The sequence below is a fragment of the Ictalurus furcatus genome, chromosome 4 (assembly GCF_023375685.1).
Source record: "Ictalurus furcatus strain D&B chromosome 4, Billie_1.0, whole genome shotgun sequence".
In the NCBI taxonomy this organism is placed as follows: Eukaryota; Metazoa; Chordata; class Actinopteri; order Siluriformes; family Ictaluridae; genus Ictalurus; species Ictalurus furcatus.
The window spans coordinates 7,644,472-7,662,546 of NC_071258.1; the positions used below are offsets into that span (position 1 = coordinate 7,644,472).

Below are 18,075 nucleotides of genomic sequence, written 5' to 3' on the forward strand. Positions count from 1 at the left end.
ATATATATATATATATATATATATATATATATATATATATATATATATATATATATTTATATATATATAACTAGCAATTGTGTGCTATATATATATATATAGCACACAATTGCTAGTTTATTATGTACACCTACACCCCCAGCTGATCATTTCAACAGATGATCACATGACCAGTGAAATTCCCAGCATCACTGCAGCATCTGTTACACAAAGAAGAATCTCAATTGCAGACGGGTGACAAATTAAAGGAAAACTAGCGGTTCTGTTATGTAATGGGCCTTTTTTTGGCATGGTTTGAGATAGGATATCTATCCTGATAGAAGTGGTCTCTTCCACTGGATGGATTGTTTGTATGTAAATCATATGCTATGGCCTTTAAGTCACTTTAAGCCTTTAAATCACTAAATCTTAATCCAGTTGAGCACTTGTGGGAGACATTGGAGTGACATGTTAGACCGCACTCTACACCACCACCATCAAAAACACCAACTGAAGGAATATGATTTGGAGGAATGGATCCAGTTCCAGAGCCTTGTAGAATCAACTGCCAAGGCGTATTGATGTTGTTCCGGTTGCTTGTGATGGCCCGACACATTACCAAAACAGTTTGGGTTTGTTTCCTCCTTTATTTGGTCACCCGTCTGTAGTTGTAGATGGTCAGTCAGGTTGCCACCCATTTGAAAATCCAGACATCTGTGCAGAAGCCAACATGGCAGGAATAGTAAAATGTTCTACAATATACATATGCATGCACTAATGTTTCCAGCTGATCAACATGTGCTCGAGCGATGGCCAACGCATGTTTGAGGCGGCAGCCATGGGCAGCTTGCTGGCAGGAGGCCCCCTGGTGGCCGTGTTAGGGATGGCCTACAACCTCTCAGTGCTTGGACCCACATCTCTACTAGGCTCTGCGGTATTCATCCTCTTCTACCCTACGATGGTGAGTAGCTCTGCATACAGTCGTTTCCTGAACACCGTTTCATGAGGAGTTTTTCATCATGATGATTCTGTTCATCCCATTTTTATAGATGTTCAGTTCCAGACTCACGGCCTACTTTAGGAGGAAGGGAGTCGCTGTGACTGACCGGCGTGTTCAAAAAATGAACGAGATCCTGAACTACATCAAGTTCATAAAGATGTACGCCTGGGTGAAGGCTTTTTCCCAAGTTCTGCGAAGTAAGGGTCGTTTTTTTTTTGGGGGGGGGGGGGGGTGTTGTAGTGCCTTTCTATCTGTTGTTGGAACTACAGTTGCATAACACGCTGAATGTAATCTTGCAGGAATAAGAGCTGAAGAACGCCAAATCCTGGAGCGAACAGGGTATTTCCAGAGTATAACTGTTGGCGTGGCTCCCATCGTCGTGGTCATTGCTAGTGTGGCAACTTTCTCCACCCATATGCTGCTAGGTTATGATCTCACTGCTGCTCAGGTAGGGTCTATTAACCCACTATCGTAAATACAAAGACACTGCACTTGTCCTGAGCATTTTATCTGCAGGAATGCTGAACATCTGTCCTCCTCCAGGCATTTACTGTTGTGACCATCTTCAATGCCATGACCTTTGCTCTGAAAGTCACCCCCTTCTCAGTCAAGTCTCTTTCTGAAGCATCTGTTGCGATGGAGCGGTTCAAGGTGAGCATTGTCCTTCCTCTTTTCTCTTCGCCTAGCTGTCATTTCTATCACTTCTTATCACTTGCTCTTTTATCTTTACTTTCTGGCTCAGTTTCAGTTTGGTTTTGGATTTGATGAGTAGAAATACCCATACACGTACACATACACATATAGATTTACATGTATTTATGAAACGATTTGCAAATGTCTACATCTGTGTGATGTTCCAGAGTGTTCTTTTGATGGCTGAGGTTAGGACAATCCGTGAGCAACCACAGAGCGCGCACATATCTGTGGAACTGTGCGGGGCGAGTTTGGCCTGGGAGACGGGCGGGCACAGCGCCCAGCCTACACCACGCGGCACTCCCTACGTTGGACTTAGTCAGAGAGTGGCACGCAAGAAACGATACCGGAAAGAGGACTCCGGCCATTGTGGGATGGTGGACGAGGAACACCATGGACAGCTGTTGACAGATATACCCTTGGGAGCAGAAGACCACACTCTGCCTGTACCCACCGTTAGCCAGCGTCTGCAACGGACCTTGCATTGTATCGACCTCACCATACAGAAGGTTCAAATGATATCTTACTAAGACCAAATTCCTAGTAGATGCACTTTATGAAGGAGGATATTGATTCATTTCTTAATTGTTGCAAATCTTATACATACATGCAATACAACACTGAAGAAGTCCTCACTCAGTCCTTACTCTTAACACTGTAGTTGTTGTAGACTCTTCGAAAAAAGAGTTCTTTGAAGTTTTTTTTATGGGATAATTAAAGGTTCTTGGTTTCCTAAAAGGATTCAGTTTGGAACTCGTTCAGATAGTGAAACACTATGTTGTACGGTTTGACATAATAGAACCTTTATGCATCCCTCAGAGGGACAGTTAAAGTGTAGCGTCATTTATGGTTTAAGGCAAGGCATCCTGGAGCTCCTCTCTGGTGTGTGCGTGTGTGTGTGTGTGTGTGTGTGTGTCCTAAACCTGTCTTTATTTTCATCGTGTCATTTGCAGGGAAAGCTCGTGGGTATCTGTGGAAGTGTTGGCAGTGGAAAGACTTCGCTCATCTCTGCCATCCTTGGCCAGGTAACCGCTATTGTCTCTTTTTACCCAGTCATAACCGATGATTCGTACAGGCTTGATATTAAGATAACAATAAGACAGTCCCAGGACACGGGTAAGACACTGTTCTGTCTATCGATTAGATGACTCTTCTAGAGGGAACGGTGGCGGTTGATGGAAACTTTGCGTATGTGGCCCAGCAAGCCTGGATATTTAATGCGACACTTCGTGACAATATCCTGTTCGGGAAGGATTATGAGGAAGAAAGGTGAGTTTTAGTACCAAAGAAGAAATGCTTCTCTGAAAATTTTTTTTAATACTTTTACTCCATGTAAATGGAGTATGTCAATATTTAACAAATAACAGCAAAACTTTTCTTACGTTTGTCTAAGCAGATAAATGGTCAATATGTGAAACGTAGCTGAAAAAATATTAGAAATCCGACTGGACTGCCGTGATGCTGGACAGACTGATTCTAGAAACCATGACATCTGTATTCTTGTAGTTTCGTGTTATAAGTTGCTTAATTGTTGTATAAGTTGCTTATTAATAGTTGCTTAATAACACATCGTCTATATGTTAACTGTGGAGAGTAATTAAGACTCGAGACTCGATCTGTAAGATGTAGCAGAGATGTCATTTTCTAGGTCAGCACCTCTCCATCCCATAATAAGTCCTCTGTTTTTGGTTGCCTTAGGTACCAGGCAGTTCTAAGTGCCTGCTCTCTGAGACTGGACTTGACCTTACTTCCTAACTCTGACCTGACCGAGGTAAGCTGTTAAGACAAATAAACGAATCATCTAAACTTTCAATTTTAAATGTATTAAAGAGCTTCTGTTATAAAAAAAAAAAATTAATCAACTCCTTCTGACCAATCAGATCCAAGAATTCAACAGCTCTGTGGTATAATAGTATTTTTTTTATGACTGATGAGTATGTTATGAAGAGCAATGTTATGAAAAACAAGTATGTTTTTCTCGATCACTAGATTGGTGAACGAGGGGCGAATCTGAGCGGTGGTCAGCGGCAGAGGATCAGTCTGGCTCGGGCGCTTTACAGTGACAGGGACATCTACATTCTGGACGACCCCCTCAGTGCTCTAGATGCCCATGTGAGCAACCACATCTTTAACAACGTAATTAAGAAGCAGCTGCGCGGCAAGACCATCATCTTTGTCACTCACCAGCTGCAGGTAAGGACTTTGTTCAGACTTTTGACTTGAACAGGAGACTGTCGGCTCCTAGGCTTGTTGCTTGGTTTGATCCAGGCTGTCATGATCTACGTAGTCGAAACAAATTTCCATGGAGGTATACTGCACTAGTTTGTGTAAACGAACTAACTTTTTTTTTTTTTCTCAGTTTGACACAATTTAATAAAGATGTTGTGTTTTAATCATACACGGTTATGTTCTTTTGCAAAAGTACTTGGCGGACTGCGATGAAGTGATCTTTATGCGAGAGGGGAGCATCACAGAACAGGGTAGCCATGAAGACCTGATGAATCTGAATGGAGATTACGCAGCCATGTTTAACAACCTGCAGCTGGGAGACACTCATTTTATTGAGGTAAGACCTGCCGACCTTGTTGACATACCTGAGAGGCAAATCTGTGATTGCAAGAATGATCATAACCCAGATGGAAGAACATGGAAAAGACAGCAGCGGGGAACATATCTTCCCCTCATGGTATTTATATTGTGTGCGTCATACAGTAAAGCAAGGTTATTTACTCTGTTTCCATTTCAGTGAATTTTCTGTTGGATACGTCTGTCTGTCATTGAATTTATTGGCTAACTACACAGAACATTGACAGCATGTGTACTAACATACTGTATGTACTGTAGGTTCGGTGCTTGCTCTGACGTTACGCTTAATCTATACCACTGAACATTTGACACGGTTGAAACGTTGTAAGGTGTTATTGTTGTAATACTGTAAGAATTTCTGGAACGTCCTGTTTTACCTACCTTGATCTTGCCATGAAAATAACCATTGACGCTGACATGGCATTAAAAGAACAACAAGTAAATAAACCACTGAACGTTTAAGCTATTAAAGGTAATCTATGCAGATTAATACGTTTTATTTAACAACAGTTTAGCTCAAAATTTACCCAAGAAAAACTCTTCACCTTTAACCTCATTAAAAAAAAATTCCAAGACCCATGACAGTGCATGAATATGACGATCAGAAACACCTCCCATGTCCTCTGCCATTTCAGCAGGTTTAACAGTAGCCAAACCTGTCTAACATACCATAACAATCAGAAACTTTGTTGTTAATAACTACCATTACCCATGTTATTTAGGTAGTTATGGCAGGTATGGTGTGATCCTCTGATGATTCAAACTTGGTTTTTGACGTTACAAAGCGAGTTCATGTCATCTCTGAGAACTGTTTAGAAACGGATGACTGGAATACCTGTAAAAACGCACAATATATGATAATCCTATGATTTTTTTCATAGTTGCCAAACAAGAATGCTGGGAGTTCTCTGAAGAAACGAGGTGAAAATGCCAAAGCAGGATCTGTGAAGAAGGAGAAACCTCCCAGCAAGGACAATGGTAGGTGCAGCTCTGAAGGTGTGAGTCACTAAAACACGGCACACAAACAGTATCCGTATCAGGAATATTTCAGCTCCATATTTCCTGAAGCCTGAAGCCATTTTGCTGCCAGGATGCTTTTGAATTTAGATCACCAAGAACACTTTCTAAATTTGGGGAAATACATCTGTATCTCAGATTTTTGGTTGTTGTTATTTTAACTATTAACATTATAATCTTGGGAGATAACACGGAGTACATCACTGATCATTTCCTGTGACTTACTGGCCAAGCTGTTTGAGACTGTAGCTCGCAGCATTCTTGGGAGGAAAAAAAATAGACTCTTGATTATATTTAATTTTCTGAATACAGTACATTTCGTCAACTTTCCAAGCATGCTAGGTGCATTCACTTTGGATGTAACTACATATGATTACATTATTTGTACTGTACAGATAATGTGTTGTGAACATGTACAAATACAGACAAGAATAGGAGAAACACAATCGTGATGATGTTTTTTTTAACACTAGCCAGAAAGGTGAGAAAGACTTGTCAGAGCCAGAATTAATATCAATGATTGTGCTGGCTTTTCTACTGGTTTTCCAGTATTTTGTGGGGCATTGTGGTAAGGTTCATCAATCAATCCATCTATCCATCTGGACTGCTTATCCTACACAAAGTCGCAGGGAGCCTGGAGCCTATCCTCGTGGCACAAGGCGGGTGACACCCTGGACTTGGTGCCAAACCATCGCAGGGCACAATAGTACACACCCGTTCACTCACTAATTTGGAAACGCCAGTCAGCTTTGGACTTGGGGAGGAACCCGGAGTACCCGGGCACGGAAATGTGCACCAGGAGAACATGCAAGCTCCGCGCACACAGGGTGGAGGCGGGAATCGAACCCTCGACCATGGATGTGCGAGGCAAACGTTCTAACAACTAAGCCACTAATAATTTTGAGCACTACATTGATAGAGATACAGATAGTGGCATTACCTTACACCCCTAATTCACATGTAACACTACTAATTCCATGTGATAACATGGAGACGTGTCGTAGACTAATATCTCACACTCTTCTTCTTCCTGCAGGTCCGCTGATGCAAGCCGAAGAGCATGGTAAAGGTTCAGTCCCCTGTGCTGTGTACAGAGTGTATATTCAGGCTCTAGGTGGCGTGCCTGTCTTCCTTTTTGTCCTGGCCCTCTTCATCCTCAACATGGGCAGCACTGCTTTCAGTAACTGGTGGCTCAGCTACTGGATCAAGCAGGGCAGTGGGGTAAGAGAACATCACCTGGTGGCATTGTGGGAGGGAGCTGTTTGTGTCTAGTCCCTGAATGATTGTGAATTTTGATGTCATTTTCCTAAAAGCTAATACTCCATAATTCCTGAATCAGTTTTCCTCTTATAGTTTAGTATGAAACATTTTCTTTCACTTTTCACTCTCATGCTTTCTCCCGATTGGCTGTGGCTCTTGCCAGTCACTGTGTACCTAACCTTCTTTCATGTCTGCAGTCAGGGTGTCATGATGTTTGATCAATCTGAGTTGGTGTGTGTGCGTTTGTGTGTGCACAAATTTCCAGCCAGTTCCAACTCAACACCCTATACACAGCATACAAATCTGAGTCAGATTCGCTATTACAAAATGTCAGGGGTGACTCAGAGTCACCAGCCACTTTATTAGGAACACCACATTGATCCTGGATAGGACCCCACTTTGCTGTCAGAACAGACCCAATTCTTTGCGGCATGGATTCCACAAGGTGTTGTAAACATTCCTTTGAGATCCTGGTACATTCCCCACACCATTACACCACCAGAAGCAGCCTAAACTATTGACACAAAGCAGGTTAGGTCCGAGGATTAATGGCGCTGATGAAAAAATTCTGGCCCTGTCATCTGCATGTTACAGCAAACATCTGGATTCATCTGTCAAGGTGACAATTTTTTGTCCAGTTTCAGTGAGTCTTTGCCCACTGTAGCTTCTGATTGCTGTTCTTGGCTGACTGGAGTGGAACCTGATGATGTGGTCTTCTGTAGTTGTAGCCCATCCGCCTCAAGGTTTGATGTGTTGCGTGTTTTGAGATACTTTTCTGCTCACAACGGTTATAAAGAGTGGTTATTTAAGTTAGCCTTCCTGTCCATTCGACCCAGTGTGGCCATTCTCCTCTGACCTGCCTCATCAACAATGCATTTTCACCCTCAGAACTGCCACTCGCTAATTGTATTTTTGGTTTTTAGCACTGTTTTGTGTAAACTCTCGAAACTGTTATGTGTGAAAATCCCAGGAGATTAGCAATTTCTGAAATATTCAAATCTGTCCGTTGGCACCAACAACCATGACACGGTCAAAGTCAGTGAGATCACATTTTTCCCCATTCTGATGTTTGATGTGAACATTAACTGTAGCTCTTGTATCTGCATGAATTTATGCAATGTGCTGCTGCCACATGATTGGTTGATTGGTATATAATTGTATGATCCCCCCCCCCCCCTATTTTTTCCCAAAAACTACTATGCACTGTAGCTTTATATATTTAGTTAAAACACTGTAGATCTTTGCCTACTTGTTGGTACAGCTATCGTGAGCAGTGTGTTTGCATCACCATGTGAAGGTTTGGATCAATGTAATCTTATTCATTTGTGTGTTTTTCTTGTCAGTTTGTGTATTTTATTGTGTAATTTTGTTAGATTGTACAGCACTTTGGTCAGCAGTGGATGTTTTTAAATGTGCTTTACAAATAAAAGTGCCATGCCTTGCCTTGAAGTAATGCTGCCCAGATACAAAAGCAGGTAGAATGGGAGCTGGGCATGTAAATATTTCATTGGCTACTTGTGTGACACTATGGAGAGTATCCTCATTACAACAGGACATGCAGCAGAAACATTGTCAGGGTTTCAGACTGAGGGAGTTCTCTTCCACTGGAGAAGTGATAACGTCATTGGTTTTTACAGGACATGCGATCTGGCCATGTGCGTGTTAAAGCATGACATCAATATTACATAATGTAATTACCATTGGGCATAATTAGGCACAGTGCAGAGCCTACATGTGACTCAGTCTTGTCTTGCTACTCCTTTTACATGTGCAGAACACCACTGTGATTGTGGGGAACAGCTCGATGGTGAGTGACAGCATGCGGGACAACCCTCTGATGCGGTACTATGCTGCTATATACACCATGTCCATGGGCATTATGCTCTTACTTAAACTCCTCAGAGGAATCATCTTTGTCAAGGTGAGCTTGTGTTAGGTTAAACGTAGAAAATATATATATACGTATATATAGAATGTTTTGAATAGCATGTCTTTGTCCTGCCTTCTCTGATGACCTGTATTCAAATTTTTGCCAGGTAACGCTGCGTGCCTCCTCTCGGCTTCATGATGATCTCTTCCAGAAGATTCTTCGCAGCCCTATGAAGTTCTTTGACACCACACCCACGGCACGGATCCTCAACCGATTCTCCAAAGACATGGATGAAGGTACGGCCTGATTCAGTTACAAATGCAAGAGAACTGCCCTTTTTCTTCTTTCGTCAATTTGTTCAGAGTAAATTTTATTCCCAGGCCTGCTGGAAAGCCAATGTTGGGCCCTTGAGCCAGACCCTAAAGTCTACTAGTCAGCTCTGTGTGTGGATTGGAAGTCATGTTTTATATAAGAGTCTGGCAATGAATAAATGTCATGCAAAACAGACTTGGTTAAGGGGTAATGTGACTAGAGTAACAGAAAAATTATGAACTGGGTGGTAGTCCCCACAGTTGGGGGTTTGAATCCCGCGTCCGCCCTGTGTGAGCAGAGTTTGCCTGTTCTCCCTGTGTACTCCGGTTTCCTCCCCCCAGTCCAAAGACATGTTGTCATTTCCAGATTGTCTATAGTGTGTGAATGTGGGTTTGATTGCGCCCTCCGATGGGTTGGCACCCCATCCAGGGTGTCCCCTGCCTTGTGCCCTGAGTTCCCTGGGATAGGCTCCCGTGTCCCCCGCTACCCTATTTAGGAAAAGTGAATTGGAAAATGGATGGGTCGTCCCCAGAATGGAGATAAAAACAAAGGTTCCATCCACAACTTGTTTGTTGCAATGGAATTTTTTTAATGCAAATGCTTCAGCTGAACTAGGTTTATGGACTGAAAATCTTTTGCAAACTCTTGCACTCTTGTCATTTAATGCTTTCTGTCTTTTTCTCATCTCAGTGGACACACGTCTGCCGTTCCAGACAGAGATGTTCATCCAGAATGTGATCCTGGTGGTGTTCTGCCTGGGTGTGATCAGCAGTATCTTCCCATGGTTCCTGGTAGCTGTGGGCCCACTGGTGCTCCTCTTCATTTTGTTGCACGCTGTCTCTCGGGTCTTCATACGTGAGCTCAAACGGCTAGACAACGTCACGCAGTCGCCTTTCCTCTCCCACATCATCTCCAGCATCCAGGGCCTGAGCACAGTGCAGGCCTACGGCAAGGGAGATGAGTTCCTCAGCAGGTAAGGCTCAGTCTGAAACCTCTGAGATATTATCACCCTGTTCTTATATACAGTTAATAGGCTTGAGGTTTACTGGTTCATATGACATAAAGAGTTGTTCTCCTCAACATATTCTTTATAAGACTCAAGAATAATCAAGGTTGATTTGATTTGATGTTAATACCTAGTGTCTAAAAAGAAAACATCTAAATACTGGGAGCAATATTTAGAGCGATACCTCATTTACAATCCTGCCAGTTATAGTATTTTTAGAACACTGGAAGGGTAGAGCAAACACATGCTTTCCTTGAGACACATGATGTGTTCTTGTGAAATGTTGCTCAAGGCAGCACAGGGCAGCAAAACACACTCAGAAGAACGCGCTATCTGCCCTCTTCTGCATACATGATGCCCATGATAAATCAATCCAATCTCCCAAAACCATGTGGAATAATGTGTTATGGTCTGATGAGACCAAAGTTGAACCTTTTGGCCATAACACCATCAACACGGTGAGGCGTGGAGGAGGCGGCAGTATCATACTCTCGGGCTGTTTTTCTTCAGCTGGAACTGGGGCTTTAATCGGTGTGGAGGGAATAATGAATAGCTCCAAATGCCAGGCACAAAACCGTAAGGCTTCTGCTAATGGCTTTACCAAAACAAGTTCAAGGTTTTGGAATGGCCCAGCCAGAGTCCAGACCTGGATCCAATCAAAAATCTGTGGGGTGACCAGAAGAGGGCTGTGCAGAGGAATTGGCCAGCCAATCTGACGGAGATAGAAATCACTTTGTGCACAGGGATGTTCATTCCAGTGAAGCGAAATTGTAATTCTACAGCATACAAAAACTTCCTATACAATTGTGCACCTCCAACATTGTGGCATCAGTTTGGGGAAGAACCATATACGGTATGAGAGTGATGGTCAAATGTACACAAGCTTTTGTCTCTCTACTGTAGATGATCAGTTGAAGGTTAAGGGGCTGACAAAAGGATCAACAGTTGCTTGGGATTTAAAATAATGCCTGTCTGATCAGGGGTAACAGCCACCTCACAGCTCAAAGGTCCTCAGTTTGAGTCTGAGCTGTGTGGCATTTCATTATTTCCTCTAAGGTTCTCCAGTTTCCTCCCCTGTCCAAAAACATGCTAGTTAGGTGGATCGACTACTCTAAATTGTCCCTAGGTGTGAATGTGTATGTGTGTGTGTGTTTGTGTGTGTGTGTGGCTCCCTGTCGTGGACTGGTGCCCAGTCCATGTTCTATTTGTGCTACAAGTCAAGTGTTCTAAGGATAGGTTCTGAATCCATTGTCCGGTTACTGAAGATGAATGATTAAATATCTGATCACTAGTGCAGAACCTTATCCACACGGATTGATTCCATTTCTTCTCCGTTGCTTTACCTCAGGTATCGGGAGCTGCTGGATCAGAACCAAGCTCCGTTTTACCTGTTCAGCTGTGCAATGCGCTGGCTCGCTGTGCGTCTGGATGTGATCAGTGTCGCACTTATCAGCATCACAGCACTGATGATTGTCCTCATGCATGGACAGATCCCCCCTGCATACGCAGGCCTGGCAATATCTTATGCTGTTCAGGTGAGTGCGAAAAGCAAGGAATGTGATTCAGTCTATAGACGTTTATGGATTTGGATAAACGTGTTCTAGATTGGATGGGTTTGGTTAGAGTGCTTATTTTGTTTCTTTATTCTGTAGTATTATAGCACTTTTATAGTACAGTAGACTGCCATGGGTTTCATTTGGTTCAGGCAATCTAAAAATAAAAAAATTAACCCATCATTAGTCCCAAAGAGCAGCACATGCATAATTATTGTGTCTGTCTGCCTTAGCTGACCGGTCTGTTCCAGTTCACCGTCCGCCTTGCCTCCGAGACAGAAGCTCGCTTCACCTCAGTAGAGAGAATCCACCACTACATTAAGGTATTAAACAGAGTTTTGCTTAGTTATAACACATATGACACTCCTCATTCATGACTAGTACAGTATTTCCATGTTCACTAATCTGTAATCAGTATTTGTTCCCTGCTATGACTCCATGTTCTCTTCAGACCTGCTAACCTTCATGCATTTTGTGTAGGAACTCTGCATTTTAACGTTGTGGTACACTGGTGCGCGTTATCACTCAAACATATGCCAAAAGAGCAGTCCTTTTTTTTTTTCATCCAATAAAAATTGACCGATGAATCTGGTCTTTCAAACAGTTTTGATGGGGTGTGTTAAACTCTGATATTAACTGACCCCATGGAAACCCCGCCCCCTTACCCCATCTCGCATTAGTAATGTTTTGGCCGGTGCTGTCGTCTTAACTCCGTTTTCACACTTGAAACAGACAACGACGCGACACGTTCACGGTCACATCTGTCAAGATCATTAATACGAATCATACCAAAGAGCTGTTCTCAAATCAGTAAATCGAATCACAGGTTTATATTAATGCACTTGTTTCAATATGTTATCGTGTCTATAGTTCTATATGACATCAGGTAACTACATATACTTGTCTAATTTCAGCCGACATAACGTTTCAGCTACGTTTTAGTTTTCAAAAAGGCCAATAATTTTGACCTTTTTTTTTTACCTAAATGAACCAACGATTAAATAGGCCTACAATGAAGGGTCAATACCATGTTGTTGTTTTTTTTACGAATAATTTTAATGATAGAAATTCCTGGTGAATCATCTCATCTACGTTTCCTTCCATTACAACTTCATCATTCCGTTTACATACTGTACATACCATCTTAAAACTACAAATCCACAAGTCTTATTCAAACCCAATAATCATTTCTCGTCCCTTGCTTCTCCAGTCTTTGTCACTGGAGGCTCCTGCGCGAGTGAAGAACAAAGCCCCTCCTTCAGACTGGCCACAGGAGGGAGAGATCGTGTTCGACAACGTTGAAATGAAATACAGAGAGGACCTTCCTGTAGTATTGAAGAAACTGTCCTGCACAATCCGGCCTAAGGAGAAGGTCGGCATTGTGGGCCGAACAGGTTCAGGTTAGTGCTCGTTATCAGACTACAGATCCACGACATACTGAGATTTACATGTAAATGCTTAGCCTTTAAATTCTCTCCAGTCTTATTTCAAATTGTATTGTCATGATTTGATCCGTTTTGATATCATACTCATACATATAAAAGTTGAAGTCATTTTGACCTGAGCAAAAGAAATTTCAACAATGGCTTCAAACCTCTTAATGGAGTACAAAGTTTACTATGTAATCACGGCAAAATCTTTACAAACACAAACCCCACACTCACGTGAGCTCTTATTCTTTCTCTGTCTCAGGGAAGTCCTCCTTAGGCGTGGTTCTCTTCCGGCTGGTGGAGCCGTGCGGTGGGAGCATTAAGATCGATGGTATTAATATCTGCGACATCGGCCTTGCTGATTTACGCAGCAAGCTCTCCATCATTCCGCAGGAACCCGTGCTTTTCGGTGGGACTGTCAGGTCTGTGCTCACTTTTCTCTTCTGCCAGGGATCTATTTCAAGTCTTTGAACAATTTCAAATTCTTCATTTTGTAATTATACCACAGCGCTGTTGAATTCGGGAATCTGATCGGTCAGAAGGTGTTAATTTTGATCTTTTTGTTTATATTAATGCGCTCCTTCTAATATTGTTTCTATAGTAACCTGTCATTCACAGGGACTTGTACTGTATGATGGACCTGCCACATAATCAGAGCTTGATAAACAGATTTGAAAAATGTGTTATTTAACCAATAAAAACAAATTCAGACCGAATTATCGATATGAAGAAGCTTTATGTTGGTAAAGGAGCCATTTACTTAACATATTTAACATTCATGGAAGGAGTCTCCACTTTCAGCAGTTTAACAGCCCGTACCTTTTTATGGCCGAGGAATTTCAAAGACGGCGGAATATAGCTTCTTGTATTTCTCGTTAATATGACAAGCCATAAGAAAAGGGCTGGTGCAAGAAAAGCTACTATAACGCAAGTGATAACAGGAACTTACTTGTCGTGGATGTTACACAACCTTAAAAGTAACTATAAATAGCATGACCTGTCAATCTTTAATTAATAAAAATAAAAAGTAATTGCTGGCAAATTGCTATGGCATAAGTGTGGCACATTGGGATGCGCTGTTATATGAAAATATTTCACGTTTGGCCGGTCATACACCACACTACCCCATGGTTAATTATTTTCTTATAACAGTATGCCCCCAAGCATGTTATTTCTCACTTAAATATTTCAAAATTTCCTCCGAACAGATCAAACCTCGATCCATTCAACCAGTATTCAGAGGCGCAGATCTGGGACGCTTTGGAGAGGACGCATATGAAGGAGTGTGTAAGTCACCAGGCTGAAAGCAGACCGCCCACAATCAGTCATTAGTTTCTCTCGGTCTTTTCACCTCTCCTAGATTACACCTACATTACTGCTGTCCTGCCTCTCTGTGCACAGGTGTCTCAGTTGCCCTTGAAGCTGGAGTCTGAGGTCGTGGAGAACGGGGAGAACTTTTCAGTGGGCGAGAGGCAGCTGCTGTGTGTGGCTAGAACACTGCTGAGACAGTGCAAGGTAAACTTTTCCAAATGTCCTCCTGCTTAAATAAGGGTTTGGCAACCTTGACCTCCATCTTTGTGGCCACCGTAAATTGACTCAGGACCATTCCTGCATTTCATTATTGCTCAGATTTACTTCCCCGCTCATAAGGTGCACGTTTGCATCACACTCTCCACTCGAGCTCAAGGAGCAGGGGCTAGAAGAAGGAGGGTCTTTTTCATTTGGAATGCACTTACCATAACAGCAAGAACTATATAGTAGGGCTGCATGATTCTTGATTCTTGAGAATAGATCAATTGAGATCACGCTTCTAGTCATGGGACTTTGACTAATGTATTACATCACTATAACATGATATGGTACATTTTCCTTATTACATTTTTTTGTTCTTCTGCCAGAAACTCCTAAGCTACGTGGCTATGTGGCCTAAAGTATGACCTGACCATCACAGCCATATACGTGGCCCTTCCTCAAACTGTTGCCACGAAGTTAGAAGCACACAACTGTATATGATGTCTTTGTATGCGGTAGCATTACAGTTTCGCTTCACTGGAACTAAAGGGCCCAAACTTGTTCCAGCATGACAATTCAATTCAATTCAATTTTATTTGTATAGCGTTTTTTACAATAGACATTGTCTCAAAGCAGCTTTACAGAAACATAAACACAGTATACAGATTTTAAAAGTGCGAATTTATCCTAATTGAGCAAGCTGGTGGCAAGGAAAAGCTCCCTAAGATGCTAAGAGGAAGAAACCTTGAGAGGAACCAGACTCAGAAGTGAACCCGTCCTCATCTGGGTAACAACAGATAGTGTGAAAAAGTTCATTATGGTTTTATATGAAGTCCGTTTGGCTTTAGAAGCAGCCGTAGTCCCAGCAATCTGGAATTGGAGTAGATGAGAGCTCCATCCAGAGGTAGGGCTTTCGAAACGGATCAGGCAGGTCCGGAGAGCAGAAAGGATCGGGATCTCTAGTATCTCCATAAAATTGTGTGTGGCTCGACAGAAGGAGAGAGGGATAGAAAAGATTATTAGGACTGTGCTTAGCGTAACAGAAAGTCTAGTCAGGGTAGGCTTGAGTAAACAAATACGTTTTAAGCCTAGACTAAAACACTGAGACTGTGTCTGAGTCCCGAACACTAATTGGAAGACCGTTCCATAACTGTGGAGCTCTATAAGAGAAAGCTCTTCCCCCTGCTGTAGCCTTCGCTATTCGAGGTACCGTCAAATACCCTGCATCTTTTGATCTAAGTAGGCGTGGCGGATCATAGAAAACCAAAAGGTCGCTTAGATACTGTGGCGCGAGACCGTTTAGTGCTTTATAAGTTAATAATAGTATTTTATAATCAATGCGAGATTTCACTGGGAGCCAATGCAGTGTTGATAAGATCGAGGTGATGTGGTCGTATCTTCTGGACGATGCCCCTGTGCACAAAGCAAGGTTTACACCGATCAGCCATACCATTAAAACCACTGACAGGTGAAGTGAATACCATTGATTATCTTATTACAAGGGCATCCATCAAGGAGTGGGATAGTCAGTGAACAGTCAGTTCTTGAGGTTGATGTGTTGGAAGCAGGAAAAATGGGTAAGAGCAAGGATCTGAGTGACTTTGACAAGGGACAGATTGAGATGGCTAGGCGACTGGGTCAGAGCATCTCCAAAACTGCAGGTCTTGTGGGGTGTTCCCGCTATGCAGTGGTTAGTACCTATCAAAAGTGGTCCAAGGAAGGACAACCCGTGAATCGGCGACAAGGCTAGCCTATCTGGTCCGATCCCACAGAAGACCTACATTAGCACAGATTGCTGAAAAAAGTTAAGGCTGGCTGTGATAGAGAGCAATGGAAGAAGGTGGCCTAGTCTGATGAATCATGTTTTCTTGTACATCATGTGTGTCGCTTACTTGATATTCAAACTAATTTGCTTGATTGTCATCTAGCCTAGCTAACTTATTCACTAGTCTTCAGAATAACGCCAGTATGTCGGCTGTATGTACAAAATAAAACAAATCTTAACAATTAAAGAAACCTAACCTTAAATATTGAAAAATAAATGCATCAGAAATTTGAGCTCATAAAGTCTACTGGATTGGTGTTTTTTTTTTTTTTTTTTTTATTCCTCCAAAAGCATTTAACAAATCTAATTATCTTCAACTGAGTCTATGAGGTTTCACCTTTGCTTAATGATGAGGAGTTCTCTGAGGAGAAATGATGAAATGGCATTTAAAAACAACAACAACATTGAAACACAGCCTGTGTAGGTTCTGCTCACTGCTCAGAACCACAGTGTGATTATTTTTTCTTTTCCTCTTCCACTTCTGTATAGATCCTGATCTTGGATGAGGCCACTGCTGCTATGGACACAGAGACAGATTCTCTAATCCAGGAAACCATTCGTAACTCATTCCAAGACTGCACAACATTAACCATCGCACATAGACTGCACACTGTGCTTAACTGCGACCGCGTCATGGTGCTCAACCAGGGCCAGGTAACCTTCATTCACTTTCACCTTGTAGCAAGCATTTTTGCAGAAATCCCAATAAACCCAATCTCTGGACCACACCATTTTTTAAAGTTGAATTTTAACTTTTTTTTTTTTTTACTTTTTCAACCCAGGTGGTGGAATTCGACGAGCCGTCCAGACTTCTGGCCAATGAGAACTCTCGATTTTGCGCCATGCTGGCTGCGGTGGAGAACAAGATTTCCGTTAGAGGATAAAAAAAAAAAAAAAGAAAAGAAAACAAGCATGCACTCATTAGGTTAGAGGATATACAAACATCCTTGACTGAATAAACCAGTCACTGGTGCTTAAGCGTCACCTGCTAATGCAGGCGTCTGGGGCTTTGCCGTGTCTGGAGCGCGGGACTCTTGCGTCTCTATGGAGACAGAATCATGAACATGCCTGTTCAGATGTACTTTATGTTAGCTGCAATGGTCAGGTCACCAAATACTGATACTGTAACAATATTTTGCATTATCCAAGCAGACATCGGTTTTCATGTAGTTCCATCCATGCAAACTGGTGTGTTTCATAGAGTGTTTATCTATATCTATTATAAGATGATATTATTTACACTGGGGAAAGGGTGTGTGCATCCAGAGCTTTTGTGCGTTAGCTCTGCTCACGTATGTCACATGCACAAATCACTGTACCATAACATTGAGTCTAATAACTTGATTATTTTGTCAACTTGTGTGACTGTGTGATGTCTCGTACCTTTGAACTCCTGATGCTGGTGATTTTGTTGACAGGACGTTTTGATGGCACTGAGCTAGACAGACTTTTATAGAAACAGTGCTGCTTCTCAGAATACTTGCTCCACACAACAAGGACAGTCGCATTTGTGCTAAGAGGCCTTGTACATGTTTCCACCATTTTGTGTCGCGTCAACATTTCATTTTAGTCTGCTGATGTATCTATTTTTGTGTTTTTGTTTTTGTTTTTTGCTTGTCCTTGCACATTCACACAGTCAGAAGAGCTCACCAACTCAGCACTGTTGGTACTGTAATGTTTCCTGTTTCATGCTTATTAAGCACGATCTGTGCATATTTAAATGGCTTGTTTTTTGCGCACAGCAGAGTGGTCTAGCAGAGCAAAACTCTGGAAAGTGATCACTCTGTATAAGAAAATTGGATCAGGGGAACATCATCTTTGGCCTTGGTGAAGGTGAATCTGATTTTTTTTGTTTTGTTTTGTTTTTTGTATACCTGCCTCCTCGGTAGGACCCGCACAACGTCCAGTCATCAGTTACATTCTTTACTTTCCACAGCCTTGGTATGATTTCTTAATTGCCTTGTAAAGGGCCTGAGATGTTGAACAAGGAGAATGAACTCTCTGCCTTGTCAATAAAATTATTTTAGGTGTA

The 18,075-nt window shown here is 42.2% G+C and overlaps 1 protein-coding gene across 1 annotated transcript in view; it reads left to right on the forward strand.

The window, feature by feature from the left end:
- Positions 1–18,075, forward strand: part of abcc5 (ATP-binding cassette, sub-family C (CFTR/MRP), member 5) — a 36,240-nt gene extending 18,165 nt beyond the window's left edge. The window contains exons 7-29 of the mRNA XM_053622689.1: positions 767–940; positions 1,029–1,176; positions 1,279–1,427; positions 1,523–1,630; positions 1,840–2,181; positions 2,626–2,697; positions 2,817–2,941; positions 3,371–3,443; positions 3,662–3,865; positions 4,095–4,238; positions 5,140–5,236; positions 6,312–6,496; positions 8,310–8,456; positions 8,572–8,701; positions 9,408–9,690; positions 11,072–11,258; positions 11,510–11,599; positions 12,487–12,676; positions 12,969–13,128; positions 13,915–13,993; positions 14,108–14,221; positions 16,533–16,697; positions 16,826–18,075. Coding sequence (XP_053478664.1) covers positions 767–940; positions 1,029–1,176; positions 1,279–1,427; positions 1,523–1,630; positions 1,840–2,181; positions 2,626–2,697; positions 2,817–2,941; positions 3,371–3,443; positions 3,662–3,865; positions 4,095–4,238; positions 5,140–5,236; positions 6,312–6,496; positions 8,310–8,456; positions 8,572–8,701; positions 9,408–9,690; positions 11,072–11,258; positions 11,510–11,599; positions 12,487–12,676; positions 12,969–13,128; positions 13,915–13,993; positions 14,108–14,221; positions 16,533–16,697; positions 16,826–16,927 — 3,468 coding nt within the window. The 3' untranslated portion in view covers positions 16,928–18,075. The remainder of the gene's footprint in view (positions 1–766; positions 941–1,028; positions 1,177–1,278; positions 1,428–1,522; positions 1,631–1,839; positions 2,182–2,625; positions 2,698–2,816; positions 2,942–3,370; positions 3,444–3,661; positions 3,866–4,094; positions 4,239–5,139; positions 5,237–6,311; positions 6,497–8,309; positions 8,457–8,571; positions 8,702–9,407; positions 9,691–11,071; positions 11,259–11,509; positions 11,600–12,486; positions 12,677–12,968; positions 13,129–13,914; positions 13,994–14,107; positions 14,222–16,532; positions 16,698–16,825) is intronic.